A 21,787-nucleotide genomic window follows, 5' to 3' on the forward strand; every position below is an offset into this window, starting at 1 on the left:
GCTTTGAGCAGGGGGTTAGACTAGATGACCTCCTGAGGTCCTTTCCAACCCTGATAGTCTATGACCATGAACTCGGTTCTTTGTCTCATCTGCGATAAACAGAAAATGGTTTGCAAGGAGATACCTTGTCTCTTGCTCTTGATAGCAGCTAGCCTCACTGCAGGCCTGTGTTAGACATTTCAAGTCCAAGGCTTGGAAACGGCTCCACAGAGACACTGTTTAAGATTTTGCCTGCAATCTGTTTTGTGCTCAAGAGTCCCTGTTATAAGAAAAAACACAGGGTTAGTTCCCCTCTAATTAACAAGCTGTACCCTGCTCCTCCGATAGCACCACAAGCTGCAGAAGTCATTGGCCGGGGTTTCACTCTCTTCAGCTTTCTGGACATGGATGGAGCATTGGTGACATCAGATATTGAACATGGAGGCGGCCAGAGAATTGCGGTTCCACTGAGAAGGAATGGGCTGGACACCCAGAGAGGAGGCTGAGTTTGCACAGTAAAAAGAAATTGAGACATTCAACTCAGCTAGATTCTGCACAGCCCTACAAGATGCTCAGGAGAAAGACATAAGCAGCACCAGATACCACAGTGATAGGCACAGTATGAAAGATATCTAGATAGATAGATGGGTATGTATGGCGATGGATTAATAGATAGACAGAAGGGTGTGAATGTGGATGGATGGATGGATAGATTCATATGGTGAGGGGGTGAGAGAGAAATCAAATCAGACAGATGGAAAAGCTTTTCTAATCTGTTATTTTTCCTTTAATTTTAATCAGTTTTGTTTTCAGGGATGCTGTTGAGGTAACAGAAAAATTGTGAATGTTCCAGATTTTAACCTCATTCATACTGGCTTTCCTCTGATGTAATATACATAGGAGTGGATGAAGTTCTTCATGTACACCTGTGCCCTGGGGAGCAGAATCAGACCCTTGCCTGTGTTATTACTGACTCCATCTTAGATTCTTAAGAGAGTGGTGAAAGAAAATCCGGCTTGCTTTCGGCACTGACGAGGTTGGTTTTCTGTTTGCATTTCACTCATTTTGGACAAGAAAGGTAGGATGGTCAATATCACTTTTTGTTTGCAGTCAGGTTCAGTGCTGGGCTCTAATGCACAAGGCTGCCCGGGAAGCATGGAATGAACAAAGCTCTCATTGAATAAATCACAGCGACATCTCTGTTCATGTTCAGTTTTGTAGCATATATCTCTCTCACGCTTTTTTTTTGGTTTCCATAAGCAAATCTCTGTTGGGGACCTAAACAAGGCTGACACTCTTGTCTGCATTGGATAAACATAGTAGACTATTTGAATCACTTACAGAGAATAATAATCAGAGAATAAATCCTATTCCAAAGAGGCTGCATGCATACTAATCAAAGCATCAAATTCATCCATGGTGTAAATCCACAGAAGTGAGTAGATTCACCCTAGAGTGAATCTGGCCCCAGAAATCTACTTAGGCCCAGAATGTTCAGATTTCCCAGCATTGTACTTAGGCATGTATTTCAGTTTATAAATATCAAACAAGGACTTCCGTCTGCAGTGCAGGGAGAAAAAACAGCCATTTTCCTATTAGAATTGTTCTTTAATTAAAGATAGTTACAAAACACAAATGAATTCCCCCTTCCAATTATGGTTGAGTGCTGGAGAACTGTTACATTGGTCACTAAGGGACTGTAAACTGACTGAGATGCAGGACTTCAGGATTCTGCTTATTATTAATCATTCATAATACAGCAACAGCCAAGGGATCCACTCAGGATCAGGGCCTAACAGCATCAGGTATCTTCGACTTCCCAGCTCTGGAGGAAAGTGAGGTCTGGTTTTTAGAGCAATGAGACTAGAAGCAGGACATCTGGGTTCTATTCCCAGATCTGCCACTGGCTCACTGTGAGGTGAGATGCAAGTCACTTCCTGTCTCTTTGGCTCAGTTTCTCCCTCTGGAAAGTGAGGACGGAGTAATTGATTACAAATTACTGGATGGTAACATGAACAGGAATTCACCCCAGAGAGGGAACAGGCCTGTTGGAACTGGACGTACTATCTCCCTTCCAATGCAGGATCATTCCCTACAGCATGGTATATAGCACATTTAGGCCAGCTTAGTAAGTGCTGAACATCCCAGCCTGTAGAGGGGGAACAGATCGGCAGTGACAGATCACAGAGCACCTTTACATTATGTGCACTGCTGAGACTGATGTCAGCAGCAGGGAACATAGAATAATAGACCTCAGCCACCCCACAGCATATAACAGCACTTTAAAACAAAAGCCACTTTGCTGATGCTTTTGCCACATCCCAGGGCCATAAACGAGTTGGCTATATGCCCCTGCATGCAGTCACAGTGGCATGACACTGGAGGTCATGAGCATGCACGCAACAGTAAGGTTTGTTATGCTCATTAAGGCCTTAATTCAGCAAAGCATTTAAGCATGTATGTTAACTTTAACTGTCCTCTGAAGTCAAGGGGACTAAAGCGTGCGCTTAAGGGCTTTGATGTAGAGAGACAAACTGCTGCTTTGGGGCACTAAGGGCTCCAGCCGTTGCAGTGCTGTGTGCCCTTTATTCCTACTGACCCATTACCAGGACAATAGTGTCTGCAGCGCCCAGCCCCTTGTGGAGCTGGAGCTGCGAGCGGGACAGAGCTGGGCTTCTGGCCAGCACCCACCTTTCCCACGCAACCTCAGCAGGAAGTACAAGAGGAGTCATTTTTTATTTAAAAAAGCCATCAGACCAAAGAGGCTTTCAGAAGCGTCATCTTTTGAGGCAAATAGGTCCCTGTGTCTGGCTCGGGCCCAGGGAACGGGGCTGAGGCAGCTGCAGGGCAGGTTAAGCCTTCACCAGTGTTGTAGCAACCAGGCAAGATACTAATGAACTTCAACAGGACTTTATTTTTGAAGTGGAAACCTCTTTACCAAGCTGCTGCTGCACCCTCGGTAGCTCTCACTCCATCTCCTCAACTCCCCAACCCCTGTCCTTTCAGACTCCCAACAGCCAGTGCTCCCAGTTCTAATAATTACAAGCAGCATCTAAACACCGCAACCAGCTCCCAGTTCCTCTCCACAGCTCCCACCCCTCTCCTCCCCCATCTCTTTTGCTCTTTTCCTTTCTACCCTTCTCTTCCCCCATCCACCTGTCTCCTTCCCCTCATGCTCCCTGTCCCTGCTGCTGTCCCCTTAGCAGCCCCCTGTGCTGTGTACATACCCTGCCATACCCCCTCCCCATCTCCCTCCCACCTGTGCCTACCCACCAACTTCTCCCATCCCATTTCTCTTGCTTCCCTGCAGTGTCCCCTGGCCTCTCCACTGACTGTGTTTCCCCAGCCATAAGCCACTCCTATCCCTGCTGGGGATTGCAGCGCCCCCGAGTCCTTCCAGCCCCTCTCCTTTCTGTGTCCTCCAGCTGTTTCCTCTTCTCAGCCCCTCCCCCAACTCCTCTGCCCCCTAACCCCCTGTGGACCTCCAGTCCTGCCCTTTCTCTTCCCCCCGAGCCCCTGTGGTCTCCTCCTCTGCCTTCACCAGGTCCCCCTCCTCTGCCCCCTTGCCCTCTATGGGTCCCCTATCTCTGCCCCATTGCCCTCTACGGAAACCCCCATCACATTCCCCCCCCTCCTGCCCAGCCCCCTTCGATGCAGCAGGCTGACACAAAAGGGCGTGTCCTTCTCCCTTGCCCCGCCCCCAGGCCCCTGCGTCCAGCTCCCGCAGCCACATGTAGGGGCGTGGCCTCGAGCTCCACCCTCCCGGCCAATCGGTTCAGCGCTGCTCCGGCATTGGGCTGCAGGGGAGCCGCCGAGCCCCAATTAGGGGCAGGGGGCGTGGCTGTAGGGCGGCGGCCCGCGCCCCGGGGGTGGGCTCGGGGAGCCAATGGGAGGGGGGCGGGCGGGGCCCGGCGGGAGGCACGTGCCGGGCCGCACGTGGCCGCGTGGCGCCCGCACTGAGCCGGGGGCGGGGACCGGGCGCCGGGCTGGGGACGGGGACGGGCTGGGTGTGGAGCGGAGCGGAGCCGCCCGGGGACAGAGCAGAGGGAGCGGAGCGGGGAACGGGATCAGGTGAGGAGCTGGAGGCTCGCTGGGATCCAGGGGGCCGGGCAGGGGCTCGGGGCTCGGGCAGGGAGCTGGGAGCCGGACTGGGGGGCGGACACCAGCCTGGGACCCGCCGGCGTCAGGGATCGGGACCCCCCCCCCTGCCCCCTCCAGCCTGGGACCCGCCGGCGTCAGGGATCGGGACCCCCCCCCCTGCCCCCTCCAGCCTGGGACCCGCCGGCGTCAGGGATCGGGACCCCCCCCCCCGTCCGCCCCCTCCAGCCTGGGACCCGCCGGCATCTGGGGTCGGGCTCCCCCCCTCCGCTCCCTCCAGCCTGGGACCCGCCGGCGTCAGGGATCGGGACCCCCCCCTCCGCCCCCTCCAGCCTGGGACCCGCCGGCGTCAGGGATCGGGACCCCCCCTCTCCCGCCCGAGCCTGGGACCCGCCGGCGTCAGGGATCGGGACCCCCCCCCCCAGCCTGGGACCCGCCCCCTCCGCTCCCTCCAGCCTGGGACCCGCCGGCGTCAGGGATCGGGACCCCCCCCCCTCCGCCCCCTCCAGCCTGGGACCCGCCGGCGTCAGGGATCGGGACCCCCCCCCCTCCGCCCCCTCCAGCCTGGGACCCGCCGGCGTCAGGGATCGGGACCCCCCCCCCTCCGCCCCCTCCAGCCTGGGACCCGCCGGCGTCAGGGATCGGGACCCCCCCCCCCTCCGCCCCCTCCAGCCTGGGACCCGCCGGCGTCAGGGATCTGGACCCTCCCCCCTCCGCCCCCTCCAGCCTGGGACCCGCCGGCGTCAGGGATCGGGACCCTCCCCCCTCCGCCCCCTCCAGCCTGGGACCCGCCGGCGTCAGGGATCGGGACCCCCCCCTCCGCCCCCTCCGCTCCCTCCAGCCTGGGACCCGCCGGCGTCAGGGATCGGGACCCCCCCCCTTCCGCCCCCTCCAGCCTGGGACCCGCTGGCGTCAGGGATCGGGACCCCCCCCCCTCCGCCCCCTCCAGCCTGGGACCCGCCGGCGTCAGGGATCGGGACCCCCCCCCCCCGCCCCCTCCAGCCTGGGACCCACCGGCGTCAGGGATCGGGGACCCCCCCCCTCCGCCCCCTCCAGCCTGGGACCCGCCGGCGTCAGGGATCGGGACCCCCCCCTCCCGCCCCAGCCTGGGACCCGCCGGCGTCAGGGATCGGGACCCCCCCCCCCCGCCCCCTCCAGCCTGGGACCCGCCGGCGTCAGGGATCGGGACCCCCCCCCCCTCCGCCCCCTCCAGCCTGGGACCCGCCAGCGTCAGGGATCGGGACCCCCCCCCCTCCGCCCCCTCCAGCCTGGGACCCGCCGGCGTCAGGGATCGGGACCACCCCCCCTTCCGCTCCCTCCAGCCTGGGACCCGCTGGCGTCAGGGATCGGGACCCCCCCCCTCCGCCCCCTCCAGCCTGGGACCCACCGGCGTCAGGGATCGGGGACCCCCCCCCCTCCGCTCCCTCCAGCCTGGGACCCGCCGGCGTCAGGGATCGGGACCCCCCCCCCCTCCGCCCCCTCCAGCCTGGGACCCGCCGGCGTCAGGGATCGGGACCCCCCCCTCCGCCCCCTCCAGCCTGGGACCCGCCGGCGTCAGGGATCGGGACCCCCCCTCTCCCGCCCGAGCCTGGGACCCGCCGGCGTCAGGGATCGGGACCCCCCCCCCCAGCCTGGGACCCGCCCCCTCCGCTCCCTCCAGCCTGGGACCCGCCGGCGTCAGGGATCGGGACCCCCCCCCCTCCGCCCCCTCCAGCCTGGGACCCGCCGGCGTCAGGGATCGGGACCCCCCCCCCTCCGCCCCCTCCAGCCTGGGACCCGCCGGCGTCAGGGATCGGGACCCCCCCCCCTCCGCCCCCTCCAGCCTGGGACCCGCCGGCGTCAGGGATCGGGACCCCCCCCCCCTCCGCCCCCTCCAGCCTGGGACCCGCCGGCGTCAGGGATCTGGACCCTCCCCTCTCCGCCCCCTCCAGCCTGGGACCCGCCGGCGTCAGGGATCGGGACCCTCCCCCCTCCGCCCCCTCCAGCCTGGGACCCGCCGGCGTCAGGGATCGGGACCCCCCCCCTCCGCCCCCTCCGCTCCCTCCAGCCTGGGACCCGCCGGCGTCAGGGATCGGGACCCCCCCCCTTCCGCCCCCTCCAGCCTGGGACCCGCCGGCGTCAGGGATCGGGACCCCCCCCCCTCCGCCCCCTCCAGCCTGGGACCCGCCGGCGTCAGGGATCGGGACCCCCCCCCCTCCGCCCCCTCCAGCCTGGGACCCACCGGCGTCAGGGATCGGGGACCCCCCCCCCTCCGCCCCCTCCAGCCTGGGACCCGCCGGCGTCAGGGATCGGGACCCCCCCCTCCCGCCCCAGCCTGGGACCCGCCGGCGTCAGGGATCGGGACCCCCCCCCCCTCCGCCCCCTCCAGCCTGGGACCCGCCGGCGTCAGGGATCGGGACCCCCCCCCCCTCCGCCCCCTCCAGCCTGGGACCCGCCGGCGTCAGGGATCGGGACCCCCCCCCTCCGCCCCCTCCAGCCTGGGACCCGCCGGCGTCAGGGATCGGGACCACCCCCCCTTCCGCTCCCTCCAGCCTGGGACCCGCTGGCGTCAGGGATCGGGACCCCCCCCCCTCCGCCCTCTCCAGCCTGGGACCCACCGGCGTCAGGGATCGGGGACCCCCCCCCCTCCGCTCCCTCCAGCCTGGGACCCGCCGGCGTCAGGGATCGGGACCCCCCCCCTCCCGCCCCCTCCAGCCTGGGACCCGCCGGCGTCAGGGATCGGGACCCCCCCCCTCCCGCCCCCTCCAGCCTGGGACCCGCCGGCGTCAGGGATCGGGACCCCCCCCCTCCCGCCCCCTCCAGCCTGGGACCCGCCGGCGTCAGGGATCGGGGGACCCCCCCCCCGCCCCCTCCAGCCTGGGACCCGCCGGCGTCAGGGATCGGGACCCCCCCCCTCCCGCCCCAGCCTGGGACCCGCCGGCGTCAGGGATCGGGACCCCCCCCCCCCCCGCCCCAGCCTGGGACCCCCCCCCCCCGCCCCCTCCAGCCTGGGACCCGCCGGCGTCAGGGATCGGGACCCCCCCCCCCGTCCGCCCCCTCCAGCCTGGGACCCGCCGGCATCTGGGGTCGGGCTCCCCCCCCGTCCGCCCCCTCCAGCCTGGGACCCGCCGGCATCTGGGGTCGGGCTCCCCCCCGTCCGCCCCCTCCAGCCTGGGACCCGCCGGCATCTGGGGTCGGGCTCCCCCCCGTCCGCCCCCTCCAGCCTGGGACCCGCTGGCATCTGGGGTCTGGGCTCCGCCCCGTCCGCCCCCTCCAGCCTGGGACCCGTTGGCATCTGGGGTCGGGGCTCCTCTCCCCGCTCCCCCTAGCCTGGGACCCGTTGGCATCAGGGATCGGGCTCCTCTCCCCGCTCCCCCTAGCCTGGGACCCGTTGGCATCAGGGATCGAGCTCCTCCCCCCACCCCCTCAGCTGTGACCCGTTGGCGTCAGGGATAGGATCCGGGGCCCCTCCCCCAGCCTGTGACCTACTGGCATTAGGGATCGCGCCCCCCCAGCCCTGGCCTGTGACCTGCCGGCATCAGGGATTGAGTCCAGGGTCTTTCTCCACACAGCCTGGAACCCACTGGACCCGGACCCCTCCCCTCCGCCCCCCCGGCCAGGATCAGGTGAAAGGACCCTGCGCCCTTGGGAGGATCGGTGTTGTTCCCCCCCCCCCCCCCCCGTGTGCACCCCCCAGGAGGATTCTCTTTTCCTACCAGAATGTGAGGATCCAGACACTACCCCCCCCCCCCCCCAATGCTTTTCTGTGGAGTGTCTGTATCCCAGCATTGTCCCCGGGCACAGAGGAGTCCGGTCCAGATCCCGAGGGCCAGCATTGCGGCTCCCCACCAATCCTGGGAGGAAACCTGACCCCTGGGAGCATGCAAGGGGTTTAGCGCAACGGGGTGGGGAAGGGATTAATCTGCCCCGTGTCTGAACGATGGTGACCTGAGTGGAAGGGAGGGGGGATATGGAGGATGTGCATGCAGGGGGCTCTGCATCAGGGCTGTGTGTGTATGTCTGGCATGGAGGGGCAGGGTGTGAATGGCAATGACTTGAGTGTGTAACGTGAATAGTGTGTGCGCTGGGGTTAGTGTGTGAATGGCAGGAGGGGCATGCAGAGGTGTGTGGGGGGGGGAGGGCCAGGGAGAGGGTGTGCCTGCTTTCAGAAGGGGAGGCCGGGGCTGTGTGTGAGAGAATTCGACCAGTGTGCACGGCTCATTGTGTCGCATGGCATGGGGACAGCCCTGTCCCTGATTGCAGCAGCCATCCAGACAGCACGACTCTTGGTGTCGAGGCGCGGATGCGTGTTTAATCTAGGTCAGCAACGTGCGGTGGTGGCTGGCTGCGTTGCAGGCAAGGTGCTGGCTAGGCTCCGGATCCTGTACTGGGTGAAGGGAAGGAGGAACGACTCAGGTTCTCAGGGTGGTGACCCTGGGCGGGTTTAGTGGAAGGACGTTTGCTGGGGAGGAAGGAGCTGCCGTGCAGGTTCCTACTCAAGATCTCCTGCTGAGTTCCAAGCATAGCAGGTTGGTTTCTTTAGCAAAGGGACTGGAGGGTGCTGCTGGGTCTGAAGTTCGGAGGGTGCTGCTGGGACTTGTAGCACCAGCGTAACTGGTTTCGTCGAAGCAGGGGTGCTGCCGGGGCTGGTGCCTGGCACCAGGGGGTTGACTACTTTGGGAAGAGACATGGGGTATAGGAGGAAGGGCATGTTCTGTAGCAAAGCGAGCGGGACCCCCACCCCTCCACTGAGTCACCGCCGCCGAGGCACTCTGACAGCTGATGGCAGCTTGTAGGTTAACGTGCCCCTGTCGCTCCCCAGCCTTCTTGGATAAAACACCTGCTGCACTTGGAAACCTCCCCCTTTGCCTGTGCTACTGCAGAGGGAGCCCGGCGCCAGACCAGGAAACACCCAGGCGGGTTCAGTTCCCAGCAAGGTGGACACGTCCGTTTATTGGGTCCCGGAGGGCTACCTGTGTCGGTGCGTTGGGCTAGACCTAAAAAACAACAAGACCTGTGTATACCAAAAATCCCACGTGTGTGTGTGTGTGTGTGCGTGCGCACGCAGGGCGTGCCGTGTACGGAAAGGCAGGTGGGGGTGGTGAGTGTGTTGATGCCTTCTGCTCCTAGGAAGTGGGTGCAGGATGGCAGGGAACTTAGCGATGCTGCGCATCTTGTGTGTGGTTTGGGATCTTTGGGGGTGGAAGCCGCTTGTGTCTGTTTTGTGACATTGGCTCTGTGAAGCATGCCCTTAGAACAGCCTCTCTAGGATTTCTCCCTGCCTGCTACTCTCTGTTGGCCAATTTAGGGGTGAAAGGCCACATTTCTCACTTGGGGCTTGTTGATTTCTCGCCAGCCGTTTGGCTGGCAGCAGGGTAGCTGCTGTGAGTTGGCAGTTGGCATCTGTCTAAAACAGAGCAGGAAAATAAAGCGTAGAAGCTTCTCATCTTTCTCTGCCTCGCCATGGAGGAAAGGGTTACAGATTTTTGTCTGCCTGCAGTGATGGGAAGGTGGGAAGGCTGGAGCCCTGCCTTCCCTAAGTTTATGATCCGATGTCACCCAGTAGCTGGGACCAGTGCTCTGTTACAGAGGCCGTAGGTGCTGACTGCATTGAGTCAGCCAGACAGTCCCTTTCTAATCAGACTGGCACACCCTGCTCTTATCTCTTAATGTATTGGAGAAACCTTCTATCATTTAGATGTGTAGTTTGTCCTCTGCTTATTTTACCTGCCAGGTTAAAGTCTTGCATTGCACAGCTCCAACATTCTCTGATTTTTTTTTAATTCACTTGTTTCCTGTCTGGTGGGCACTTGTATTTAGTATATTGACTTATGAGCTGTTCATTTTATACCAGTCCAAATCGAAAGGACACGGACTAATATCACTCTAGTATTACGTTGTTAGTGGTCACTTTTATACCCTGAGGTTGCTAACATTTTCGCTGCGTAAACATTTTCTCGATGCACCACAGAAGTGGTTTAACGGGTCAATTTAGGTTCTGCAGAAAAGAGATCTTACTAAGAAACTAAGACTGATCAGAATGTCCCCATGGATTTGTGTGTGTGTGTGTGTGTGTGTATTTAATGCCAGTTGTTGTTTTGTTTGAAACCTTTCCCCTGCTGTGTTTGCAACCCAAACCTTGCAGCACCTGTACATGTGAACCAGAAAATGAAACGCCAAGTTATATGTTTCTGTTTGTCCAAGTGGAAGCAACCCCTCTCCCTTCCCCAGTGGGGAAGGTCCTGATCCCTGAGTAGGGTTCCTAGTGCTGCCTTAATACACATAAGAATTGTGTTTCCCCTTCTTAACATTTAGCAGACTGTGCTGTAAAACCGGGCAGGAAACGTAGCTTTTTCCCAACTGATTTTGAAACTGCCTGTGTCCGTGGCAATGAGGTTGCTAGGATATTTTGTTGTCCGTATCCTGTAATGCTTCTGCATGGAGTAATGCCATCGATGGCGGCAAGGGAAGCCTGTCGTTGTAAACTTTACACCCTCCCCCACTCACTAGTTCAGGCTCCATGCATGTCACTCCTCCTCCCGCTCCCATCAAGTGTCTGGGAGCTGACTTGTGCACCCACCCGCTGCAGGGCTGCTCTGTGGACCCTTCGGCTGCCCCCGACAATGAAACCCAATGGGTGCCTTGTCGCCGTGCAGCCGCTGATGGGAACAGAGTGGTCGCATCTGGAACAGCTTCTGCTGGCAAGCTCTATCCAGGAACTGCAACTGCACAGGGTCCATTTGGCTCCCGTTGTCTTTACCCCTTTGTGTTCAGCCACCTCCCCCCAGTAAACCAGAGGAGACCTTGCTTTTTAGCTGTCCTCGAGGAAATTATTCTAAAGCCTCCTTTTATAAACGCGGGTCAGCAGCCGTGCTAAGAGACCCTGGGCTGTTGGGTCTGGGGATGCCCGGGAGGCAACGGTAGGATCTCTAAGGTATCCTTTGTTGCTGTGACTGGCAGCGTCTTCATTTGTTTGCCCGTTTTTGGTCCCTGACAGGTTCCCGCAGTCATGGAGTCCCCCAACAGCATGTCGTCCTGCGAGTCTCTGTATTCGGTCGACAGTGCTGCCAGCGACGAAGAGGACAAGTGTTACGACTTCGGCGTCTTCCTGTCGGACAGCGAGAGCGAGGTGGAGAAGGACACCCGCTCCGGAGGGGAGAGGATTCCCTTTTCTCCCAAGTCGGCATGGACTAGCCCCAGCCTGCCGGGCCGGGACTGCAAACTCAGGACAGTGAAACCCACTTTGCAGAGCTCTGCTAGGCAACGGCCTTCGAGTCAGTGCGGCCGGTTTCCCGGGGCGTTGGAAGGCAGATACCCCTCGGCCTACACTTGTTTGGTGGATGGGGATGGCAGCCTGGCCGGGAGGACTCTGAGCCAGAAGAGGGTGGAGAGCGGACGGAAGCGTCTGATCCGTCCTGCAGGGGAGAGGGAATACCCCGAGTATGCTGAAAAGCCCGCTGCCCACGGGATGAAAAGGCAAAGGAACGGGGAAACGGAGATGAGGGAAGCTCCGACGTTGCCCTTGACCGACGGCGACCGGTTGTTTGCCCAGAAGGTGAGTCTATGAGAATATCCAGGGAAGCGGGTGTCAGCAGGGAGGGAGTTACTTGGGAAGGGGTGAAGTGTGCGATCAAATGGGACACAAGGCCTGATCCAGGCTGGGATTCCTCACCTGCCGGCTTCATACACCAATGCCATTGGCAAAGCCTCGCCCTCTTTGCACCTTTGATCCCATCAAATAGCCAAGGCCCTGTAGACGCTGAAGCTGGTGGGTGGAATACATGGTTTGAGCCTGCTGGACATCTAGCTGTCTGTGTTATTAGTGTCAGGGTGATCGTGCCTCAGTTTCCCATGTGCTGTGGCCAGTGCAGACTGAGATGTGAGCTGGGCACCCTATGGACTGGAAAAAATTGAGGGCAGTGGGGAAGGACTAGCATGGGGAAGGAAAACGAGTGGTCAGCTTCATCGTAATGGTGAAGGGATGGGAATTGGAATTCTTGGGGTCACTTGCATTAGCACCATGAGCCCTTCAGGATTAGTGGCATTAAGTATTCATACTGCAGCAATGTGTAAGAGCCCCAGTCGTGGACCAGGGCCCTGTGGTGCTAGGTGCTGTACAGACCCAGAACAAAGACTGTCTCTGCTCCCAAAAGCTTACAGTCTGGGGAGGGTCATAAAATAAGATGAAATAAGTGCATTACTGGGGATTAAAGCGAGTGCTTTAGAGCCCACCTCGTTGTATTCACACCTCGCTGCCCAGCACAGCTGCACAGGGGTCCTGCATCAGGTGCAAAACCAGCCCCAGGGATGCGCTGGGGAGAGGCTTGTGCGGATGGGTTGGGGGAAGCCCAGAAGTGGGATCGTCCCAGACGGGCTGGCTCACTTTTTGTGCTCCTTCTCTGCAGTGCCGGGAACTCCAGGGCTTCATCAGGCCTCTCGCGGAGCTTCTGAATGGGCTGAAGAAAGGTCGCTATGAGCGAGGTAAATGCCGTTCCTCATGCTTCTCCCTCACCAGAGGGGTCTGACGCCACCACGTGGCTATTAAACTGCAGGGAATTATTTCCCCTCTCTCCCCCTTCCGATTCCTAAATCAGAGGCCAGTGGCCATCTCCGGGCCTTTTGCTGGAGTGGCATTCAGAATCTGGCCCTTTATTGATGCTTGTAAAGCGCTACGTAAGTAGTCAGGATCTTTCAGCCTGAATGCCGTTGAGAAAATGGGCCAGATCCCCGGCTGATATAAATCAATGTCACTCCGCTGAAGTCAGCAGATCTGTGCTGAGGATCTGGCGCAATCCCTCTGACTTCTTTTTCCTAGCGTGGGGCTGCTATTTCATCATGTTGGCCCTATGGCTCAATCACCTGTTGTGTTTACATATTAATCTGATTACATCTGCTAGCAGGAGGCTGCCCTGCCCTGGAATGGGAAGGGATTTGAGGATCTAGTGGGTGTCACAGCTCTGAGATCCTGTACATTCTAGGATACTAGATACGGGTGCTTTACCATTGCTCGATACTTAAGAGGCTTGTGTGTTCGGTACCCAACATTCTTTGTTTTCCCCTCATTCCTCTGCTCCTGAAATAATTGTAGTGCCAGATGTGGTCTAATGTGTAGTCATTTGGCACTAGCTTATTCCCCTTACAAGATCTTCTTCCCTAGATTCCTTCTTTCTGTTTATAGCTCTCTCTTGAGCCCTGATCTTAATTTCGGCCCCTTGGTTGACTGTGCTAAATTGCCTAGTAAAGAAGGCCATTGTGGGCTGTATTGATCGCAGCGTGAGCTGAGAAATTCCCAGGGAGCTGCTCGCTCTTTGTAGCGCTGCTTTCCTGCCCTGATAACACGCTGTTGGAAATATGAAAGAGAAGGCTTTCATTGACGCGCCCCGTCGGCCCTGTGAGCCTGCTCTCCTTTCTCTCTCAGCGTGCTGTTTACACGTGTCTCCGTGCGTGCAAGTTTCCATCAGCCAGACACGTGTCTCGCTGCCTGCTTGTGTCACGCCCACTCTTGGCTGTGAAGAAATGATTATGGCTTGGAATAACGTGCAAGAAGGCAGCTGGTGAGGCGTGATACCTGCCCTTCAGAAAGTCATCACATGGTGCTAATAGAGCCCCGGGGGCACCTGCTTCTCCAGCATACAAGCCTTTCCCATGCTGGCTGCATTACGGGGGTGATTTCTCCTAGTACGACAGCCCCCACTGCAAGGAGCAGAGGCTGCAATTCACTGTATCTGCAGTGGGAGGGCAAAGACATGAGTGTCTCAACACCCCCACCCCCCCGCATTTTGCTGGCCTTTTCCTCCAGCTAATCTGAGGGCTAGGTTCTTGCGTCTGTCCATGTTGCATGTAATTGGCGTGATCTCTCCATAATCTCCCCTGGGTAATCAGTCTGAGCAGTGTGGAGGCTGAATCAGCCTGGCGCTGGCTTCCCAAGCCACTGCTTTCTCTCCAGGCTCCCTAGCGCAATAAAGTTGGCTCGGCTTGTCTGTAAACTAATAGCTGGGCCTTGGTGTGTTTCTGCCCCCCACCAGGTTTAAGCAGCTTCCAGCGGAGTGTGGCCATGGACAGGATTCAGAGGATAGTTGGAGTCCTGCAAAAGCCAGAAATGGGGTAAGCATCTCCTCCACGAAATCATTATTACAGCTCAGCAGAGGTTGGTGTGCGACTTGCTGCAGGAGTGGGAGCCGGACAGTGCACAGACTCTGTCCAGTGTTTCCAGAATCAGCAAACTTCCCACTGAACTCCTGGGCTGCTGCATTGAGAGTGTCGGTGCCCCAGCTCGCTTACAGCTTACTCACAGGCACCCCAGGTTAAACACCCCCGGGGCTGAGGTCTGCCTTGGGCATCAGTAGAGAAACAGCTGGATTCATATGACTCTGCAACTCCTGGCATTTGATTCCCCCACTGGCAGCAATCACCCATGACTGGTAGTGCTGGATTGCCCCGCCGCACGCAGCCTAGGAAATGCCCCTGGGCTTCGAACCGAGCCAAGTCCTGGCGCACGTTGAAGCCACAAATTACTTGCTACCCTTGTCCCTTTGCTTTGCTGAAATCTCTAATCCTGTTGCAGAGGGAAGCTCTGGGGAGGGAGGGAGACGTTCCTTTTGGGCAAAGGGGAGGGGAGCGTCAAAGTACTGAGTTTCTGCTATTTTGTAACTTGAAATTCAAAGCCCAGATCTTAAAAGTTGAGGCCCATCTTTTTGTTGGGGGAACTTGGCCTGTTTTCTCTCTCTCTCTGAAAGAGAGGCAGCCGTATGGAATAACAGGGCAGTCTCCTTGCTGCGGGAGCCTGACTGTCTCTTCTGTCTCATGTTACTTGTGTGCTACCCGCGCGAGGCGCCAGGCTGTGACCGATCCGTCTGGGCTCAGCAGGGTAAAACGATGCACAACGATCTCTCCTGGCTTGAGAGGAACCCCCTGTTTCTTTTCTCATCTTGCAGGGAGCGATACTTGGGCACCCTGCTGCAGGTAGAAATGATGCTGAAAGTTTGGTTCCCTCACGTCGCCTTGAACAGCTCCTGTCCGGATTCCAAACCAGCAGAGCATGCATGCAAGCTAGCTAAGGTAAGGGAGCTTCCTTGCTGGGTAACAGGACTATCCAATCTCTTCCATCTGTATATGGATTAAAGGCCCACGGATGAGGCTCCTCTAGGCCTGTCCTTGTCCGAGCGACGTGCTGTTTGGTAGGGTGGAGGTAGCTGTCCCTTGGGAGGGAGGTGGAATTACTAGTAGAATTGCAGCATGTAAAAGCTTTAGTCCAGCAGAATGGAGACGGAGCTGGGTCTGTGGCAGGCAGGATGCTGGCTGGTGGGGAGGAACTTCTGTGGCCCATGCCGCGCTTGGGACATGGGTGACGTGGGTCCTGTAGGGGCTTGCCTGGTGTCAGTGAGGGCCACATGTTGCTGAGAGGTCTGTCTGGTCTCCCCATGGGAGCTGTGGGTTCCTCCTCGCCTGCTCTTGCCACATCTGTCGGCCTTGCGGGGAGCTCTGGCAGGTCGGCCATATTGGCTGCAGCCGCCGAGGCTCTTGAAAGTCGACGCCGTCCCAGCCTAAGGTGCCCCCCTCTCTCCCTTCTCCTCCAGCAGTCCCACCCCAAGCCTTCAGCAGTGGACAGCCATGAAGGAAAGCCCGCGGTGCCCAGCGAAGACTCTGCCCAAAGGCCCGCCGCGGAGAAGCTGCACCTCACGGACCCGGCCGCAGCTAACGGCAAAGCCGGCGCGGTGTGGAGGGAGCAGGCCTGCTTTCTGGCCGACTGGTCTGCCATGAACTTAACCTGGATGCACACCTCGCCCATCTGCAACCCGCCCCTGGGGCTGGCGAACCTAGGGCACTTGAATGCTGCTTTCAGCCAGGCCCTGCTCGGACCAAACGCGTGCGGGGTCATTCTCTTCCTCCACAACAACCTGATGGCCCCTGCGCCCTTCTTCCGCTCCACGTCCGTCGCTCCCGACAAGAGCTCGCCCGCCTACTGCCACCCCAAGCAACCTCCAGGTATGGGAGACCCGCCGAGATGCCAGAGTCTTCCCGGGGCCACGGCAGCAGGGAGCTACGTGCTTAGCCAGCATCCAAGCAGCCACTCCAGATCTTTGCCTCACTTGCCCACCTCCAGCAAGGAACCCAAGCCAGCAGCTGCTTGGACTGGGAATCGGGAGTCAGAACTGCTGGCTAGGAAAGGGCCCGTGTATTCCTCTTGATGCTCGGCTCGAGGCACTTCCCAAAATGTGTGAATTTTATTTCTTTTTTTATTTCTGCCTTTTTTTGTTTGTTTGTTTTTTTTAAAGTAAAACATTTCACGCCTGTGTAAAAGTCTGATAAACGTCCAGGAGGAAAATAATTAATGTTATTAAAAGGTTTAAACCAGAGCAGTTTCCAGACGAATGTGATCTTTTTTGATAAATGCTGTACGGTGGAAATACATTTCCCCTGCCCGCCCCTCCATTAATCCCCTTGTCCGTCCTGTAGCACTAACGCTTTGTGCTTCTCTCGAGCTTTTCAGGTCAATGTGAACTAAGACTCACAACCTCCCCTGGGAGGTAGATAAATTGTCATGCATATTTTGGGCATAGGACTGAGAGCCCAGAACTCCTGGGTTCTAATTTCAATTCTCACACCCATGGCTGTGGGACAAGTCCACTATCTTTGTGACTCAGTTTCTCCATCTGTAAAACAAGACTAATACTTGTCTACAACACTGTTAACCTAGCTACTAGGTACTGCTGACTGCAGAGTAATCTGAGACCTGTCCTGCAGCTTGTGCATCTCTCTCACCAATACATATCTAACTAGATGATACAGCACCTGGCACATCTCTGGAAGGCTGAGGGGTGAGACAGTAAATGCAAACTGCTAAAGGTGTAGCGTGCCTAGGTATATTATTAACAACATCTCCCAGGAGAATGGGCCGCTCTTGTATAAGAGAGGAGTGGCTGTGCATCGTTGGCTCACGTTCCCTGGCATTACACACCCTCCTTGCACATTTCTAAACCAGGCCCACACAATTCACATGGATGGTTGAACAAAGCCTTTGCCGTAACACCTTATCTTGTAATGGTGCCTTTTGTTCTGATGGATCCCGTGACATCAGGCAGACTCTTGAAGGCTCTCCTCACCAGCTACCAAAATGCACCTAGCTCTGGAGTGGAACGTGTGGCCGCTGTTAGCAGGCAGCAACTCTGCTACACCTGCTCCAGGGCAGGAAGTGGAAAAACAACGCAAGAAATGACAAGGGGATTGAGGCAGGTGAGGATGGGTATTTGGGTTGGATGCCAGAACTCTTGCAACAATTGGCATGGGATCTTCAGTGATGACAAGGGGTCAGATTTTGTTTGTCACCCAAGAAACCGACTGCAGCCGCAGCGCCTCCCATCCCCAAGCTACAGCACCGGCTCAGGACGCTCTTGGAGGTGAGAGCCCCATTTTTTATTATTTGTGCTAGGTGCTGTACAAACACAGGACAAAAAGACAGTCCCTGCCCCAAGGGACTTACAATGTAAGTATGTAACTGAATTGCGAATGTGTCCTCCGGCATCTTGAATTTTCTATGTCTCCCACTTCAGTACTAACCCAGCCTGAGTCACGTAATAGAGTGGGATCCCAGCAATGGGCAGTGGAGTGGGTAAGAACAGCATTTGCTGTTGCATTGAAATCCTAAACCAGTTCAGCCCGAACAAATGAAAGATTCTCAATTACACCTCTACCCCGATATAACGCGGTCCTCGGGAGCCAAAAAATCTTAGCGCTTTATAGGTGAAACCATGTTATATTGAACTTGCTTTGGCCTCAAGCATTTCCATTATTAATAGTCACTTCCTGCCCCCTGACTGACACCTCAGAACCCCCGACTACCCCTCCAGAGACCCCCCCCAAGACCCTACCCCCATGTAAGCCCCCTCGCTCCTTGTCCCCTGACTGCCCCCTCCAGAGACGCCCCCATCCCTAATCACCCCCAGGACCCCACCCCTTACCCAACCCCCCTGCTCCCTGTCCCCTGGCTGCACCGACCCCTATCCACACCCCCGCCCCCTGACAGGCCCCCGGGACTCCCACGCTCTATCCAATGCCCCGTCCCCTGACCGCCCGACCCCCCCAGAACCTCTGAACCATCCAACCCGCCCTGCTCCCTGTCCCCTGACCGCCCCCCGAGACCCTCTGCCCCTTATTCAACCCCTCGGCCCCGGCTTGGCACCCTTAACACACCGCTGAGAGCAGCGTGTCTGAGCCAGACGCACTGATCCACCAGAGCACGCTGCCTCGCCCCCCAGAGCGCTGCTTTACTGGGTTCTATCCAAATTCGTGTTATATTGGGTCGCATTATATGTGGGTAGAGGTGTATTTGCTAACCAATGGTCCTGATTACTTGGGTCTTGGGCTCCAGAAGGCTCCTTCTATTGTCAAGGCAAAAAGCTGCCTTGTGTTTTGAAAGGCATCTGTGCTTGCTAACCCAAAACACCTGTCCACACTAGGCAGAATATACTGCAGGCTGCATGTTGCCCTTAAAGCTATCTGATTTTAAGGGGCGGTGTGAAGGCTCAAAGCTACCTGCACTGTGCTTGAAGAGCATGGTGCAATGTGAATTTCTCACGTGCTACACAGCATGACAATGTGCTGCTTGTTTTTTGTTGTTGTTGTTTTTTTAAGATAGTTAAAGATTAAACCTTTTAAAGTTGGCTTTAATACACTGTGAAATGCCTACCATTCTTATTTAAGCAATGGCCTGTGGGGGGAGGGGTAGCTCAGCAGTTTGAGCATTGGCCTGCTAAACCCAGGCTTGTGAGTTCAATCCTTGAGGGGGCCATTTAGGGATCTGGGGCAAAAACTGGGGATTGGTCCTGCTTTGAGCCGGGGGTTGGACTAGATGACCTCCTGAGGTCCCTTCCAACCCTCATATTCTATGTGCTGATCAGTTAGCTGCCTTCTGATGTATGTTGCCAATACAGGACTAGGGTCTGAAAATCTCAACTAAGCCTTGATAAAATTTCCCTTTACATCTTTTTGGAATAAACTGTCCAGCGAAAAACTGTTGGAGTGGATTGGAACTCAGTAACCAGTAGTCGGAGATTTTATGGAAAAGAAAGATTCAATGTGCATGACGGGGCCCATTTTAAGAGGGTGGGTGGACGATGCACGTTATTGGGCACTGGAAGGAAAAGCTGATGGCAGAAGAACAGGAGGCAGAAAACGGCGTTGGACGGCCGATGTGGTATCCTGGGTGGACCTAAAGGCCTATTCATCCACCAAGAGGTGAGCAGCGGATCCTGCAGAATGGGCTACCATGGTTGCAAACCTCCAGGAATGGAGAAGCCACCTAAGAAGAAAGTAACCTGTCCATGTGAAGCAGGCGGTTATTCTCGCTAATAACAAGTTGGAAAGTTTTTATTCAATCCCAACCCAATTTTTTTTTCTACTGTCAGTTTTCCAAAAAAAAACCCCAGTACAAAACCCCCCACGGATGATGGAAGTGTCCATTCCCGCAACGACGCTGGGGGGCGAAAAAGCATTTGGAATGGAACTTCAGCCAGCTCTGCGAATGAGCCTTCGGGATAAACAGGCACCATTCAGCCTTTGCCCTGCAGTTGTGGCTGGTCACCCCAGTCCTAGAGCAGGCCGCCATTGTGCAAGGTGCTGCATGTTTCACTGCTATTAGGGGTATTAGAGTAGCACCTAGGTGCCCCCGTCATGGACCAGGACCCCACTGAGCTCAGCACTATAGAAACAACAGCGAGGCCTTGCCCCAAAGAGGAGCTGATCATTTAAACGTGATAACGAGAGAAGGGAAAACAAGCCACTCCCACAAAACATGGACGAGCCCACAAATCTCACAAGCTCCCCTGTAACACTTGGGTGTTGTCTCTGCACCCGATCTGCAGAGGTAGCAGCGCCCCTGGGAAGGGAGCCTCACTGCAGCCTCAGTGCTCAGCTGTCGCTCCCGGGAAGGAGGGTATGAGCAACGCTGCTTTGGGGGAGAGGGTGCGAGCTGCCCAGAGAAGACTTTGCCCCCATCCTTGTTTGGCCAGCTGCCTCAGAAGCATAAAGAGGTGAAGGTGAGGGCTCCAGCAGGATCAGCTGTTGGTCTCCTCTGCAATCTCCTTCCATTATTTGTGCTTGGGTATTAAACCTAGGCCAGCACGTGGTTTCACGTGGCGTCCTTGCAGCTGGGAAAGGATCTGCTCTGACGCATCCGTGCCACCGCTGCACAACTGGTTCCTTGCACGGCGGCATGCTTTGCGCAATGTGGGAGAACCGGATTCAGCTGAGAGGTTGTGCTTTAGACACCCTGTCAATGGCTGGGCCTTGGCGTGTGCCCCGACTTGCAGAGCTAAGCATATGGCTAGCCAGAGCATAGATCAAAGCTCCGGCTTCTTTATTACCTCCAGAGAAGCCAAGCTCAGAAGTTTAGCCACGGCTTGGCATTATTTATCAGGCAGCTGCTGTTTTACGTCACCGGGGAGTGTAAAGAACAAGGGGAAACTGACATTTGGGGTTTGCAGCACCTTCAAAACAGCAGCAATGCCAGAAACAGAGAGGGAAAGCTGAGTGCTCCAAACCTCTGAGCTGAAATACTAGACTCCAGAACCATTCAAGTCCCAGCAGGGACCATTCTGCCCTTCCCAAATAGATCAGAAGAGTGCCATGCAGTTTACTCTATATGGGTCTTTTGGATGAGACCTTAAGACATCACCATCCTGTCTGCTCTGCATTCACTTCCAAGCCTCCCTCTTTTCATCAGCGTAGGGGGTTTGTCTCGGAGCCCTTGGCCCAAATTTCCCACCTGCCCATGCTCTGTGTCTTAGTTGCTGCCCCCCACTCAAGAGTTGGCTCCGTTTCTTTGGCACTGTATGTATTATAAACTAAGTGCCAATGAAAGGTACCCATCTATGCGACCTCTGTGCTAAAGGCCTCAAAGGGTGAACGCTGAAGACTGAAATCCACTTTTCAGCTACAGAATGACTAAGGTTTGCATGACAAGCTTCCTGTGCAACGTGCTGCAGCCGTGCCCGGGAAGGACAGCGATGGGAGGTAGGAAAGAGGTGCCATCATGACTCTGTGGGGTTGGGCACATTCAAAATGTGTAGCTAGGTCAGTCTCGGAGCCAACTCAGCCTGTGGGCTTTTTGCTGAGCTGGCCAATCAGTGCCAAGCGTCGTGACGGTTTCTCTGACACTGACCCCTGTCCATCAACTAGTTCCAGCCAAGCCTCCGGCCAGCAATCAGACAGTAACACCTTTCAGCTAAAGCTAGTTTTAAACTGGGCAACTGGAGGGAAAGGCCAGTCAGTCCCCCGGCTCCCCTCAGCGACAGAATGTTGCAATCCCTTTCCTCTTCTCATCAGCATCTCATCAGCGCAGGGGGGTGGAAGGAAGAATCATAGAATATCAGGGTTGGAAGGGACCTCAGGAGGTCATCCAGCCAACCCCCAAAGAAAACCAATTCATTTGAAGTGTGACCTTGAAATCAGATCTGGTCATGTCCAATGCCAATCACTGGCATGGCCATGTCTGTGCCGCCACCACCCCTCCCCCCCCCCCCCCCCAGCATGTGTCATGAGCTCTCTACTATTAGGCAGGATTTTATTCTCCGTACAAGCTGTGGTTTTAGGCAAGACGACCCCATATGGGCCTCGGCCTTCTCACCTCAGGCCAGTTCATTCGCCTTGAAACAGCTGTGAAGGGTCCCAAGCAATAGACAGCTGTCAAAGGCCCAGAATTTCTTCTGTTCAAAGGACTCCAAGACCTTTGCTG

General features: G+C 57.0%; 1 protein-coding gene across 2 annotated transcripts; it reads left to right on the forward strand.

Annotated features, from left to right (window-relative positions):
• The first annotated feature begins 3,996 nt into the window (after positions 1–3,996).
• Positions 3,997–16,398, forward strand: CIART (circadian associated repressor of transcription). 2 transcript variants are annotated; one of them, XM_074938310.1, is made up of 6 exons: positions 3,997–4,050; positions 11,054–11,611; positions 12,462–12,537; positions 14,082–14,160; positions 14,991–15,114; positions 15,633–16,398. In XM_074938310.1, exons 2-6 carry the CDS (start codon positions 11,066–11,068, stop codon positions 16,242–16,244), a joined length of 1,437 nt encoding a protein of 478 aa, XP_074794411.1. In that variant the 5' UTR covers positions 3,997–4,050; positions 11,054–11,065; the 3' UTR covers positions 16,245–16,398. The 2 variants fall into 2 exon arrangements, with proteins under 2 accessions (XP_074794411.1, XP_074794413.1); XM_074938312.1 differs by lacking the exon at positions 3,997–4,050 and adding an exon at positions 8,965–9,037.
• Positions 16,399–21,787: the final 5,389 nt, after the last annotated feature.

This window comes from Natator depressus, chromosome 24 (genome assembly GCF_965152275.1).
Source record: "Natator depressus isolate rNatDep1 chromosome 24, rNatDep2.hap1, whole genome shotgun sequence".
Taxonomy (NCBI): Eukaryota; Metazoa; Chordata; order Testudines; family Cheloniidae; genus Natator; species Natator depressus.

Bases quoted from the DNA above. Each gene is read 5' to 3' on its own strand.
- CIART (XM_074938310.1), top strand. From the start codon at position 11,066: ATGGAGTCCCCCAACAGCATGTCGTCCTGCGAGTCTCTGTATTCGGTC. The intron at 12,538-14,081 runs GTAAATGCCGTT...GCCCCCCACCAG, and splicing joins GAAAGGTCGCTATGAGCGAG to GTTTAAGCAGCTTCCAGCGG. The intron at 14,161-14,990 runs GTAAGCATCTCC...CTCATCTTGCAG, and splicing joins CTGCAAAAGCCAGAAATGGG to GGAGCGATACTTGGGCACCC.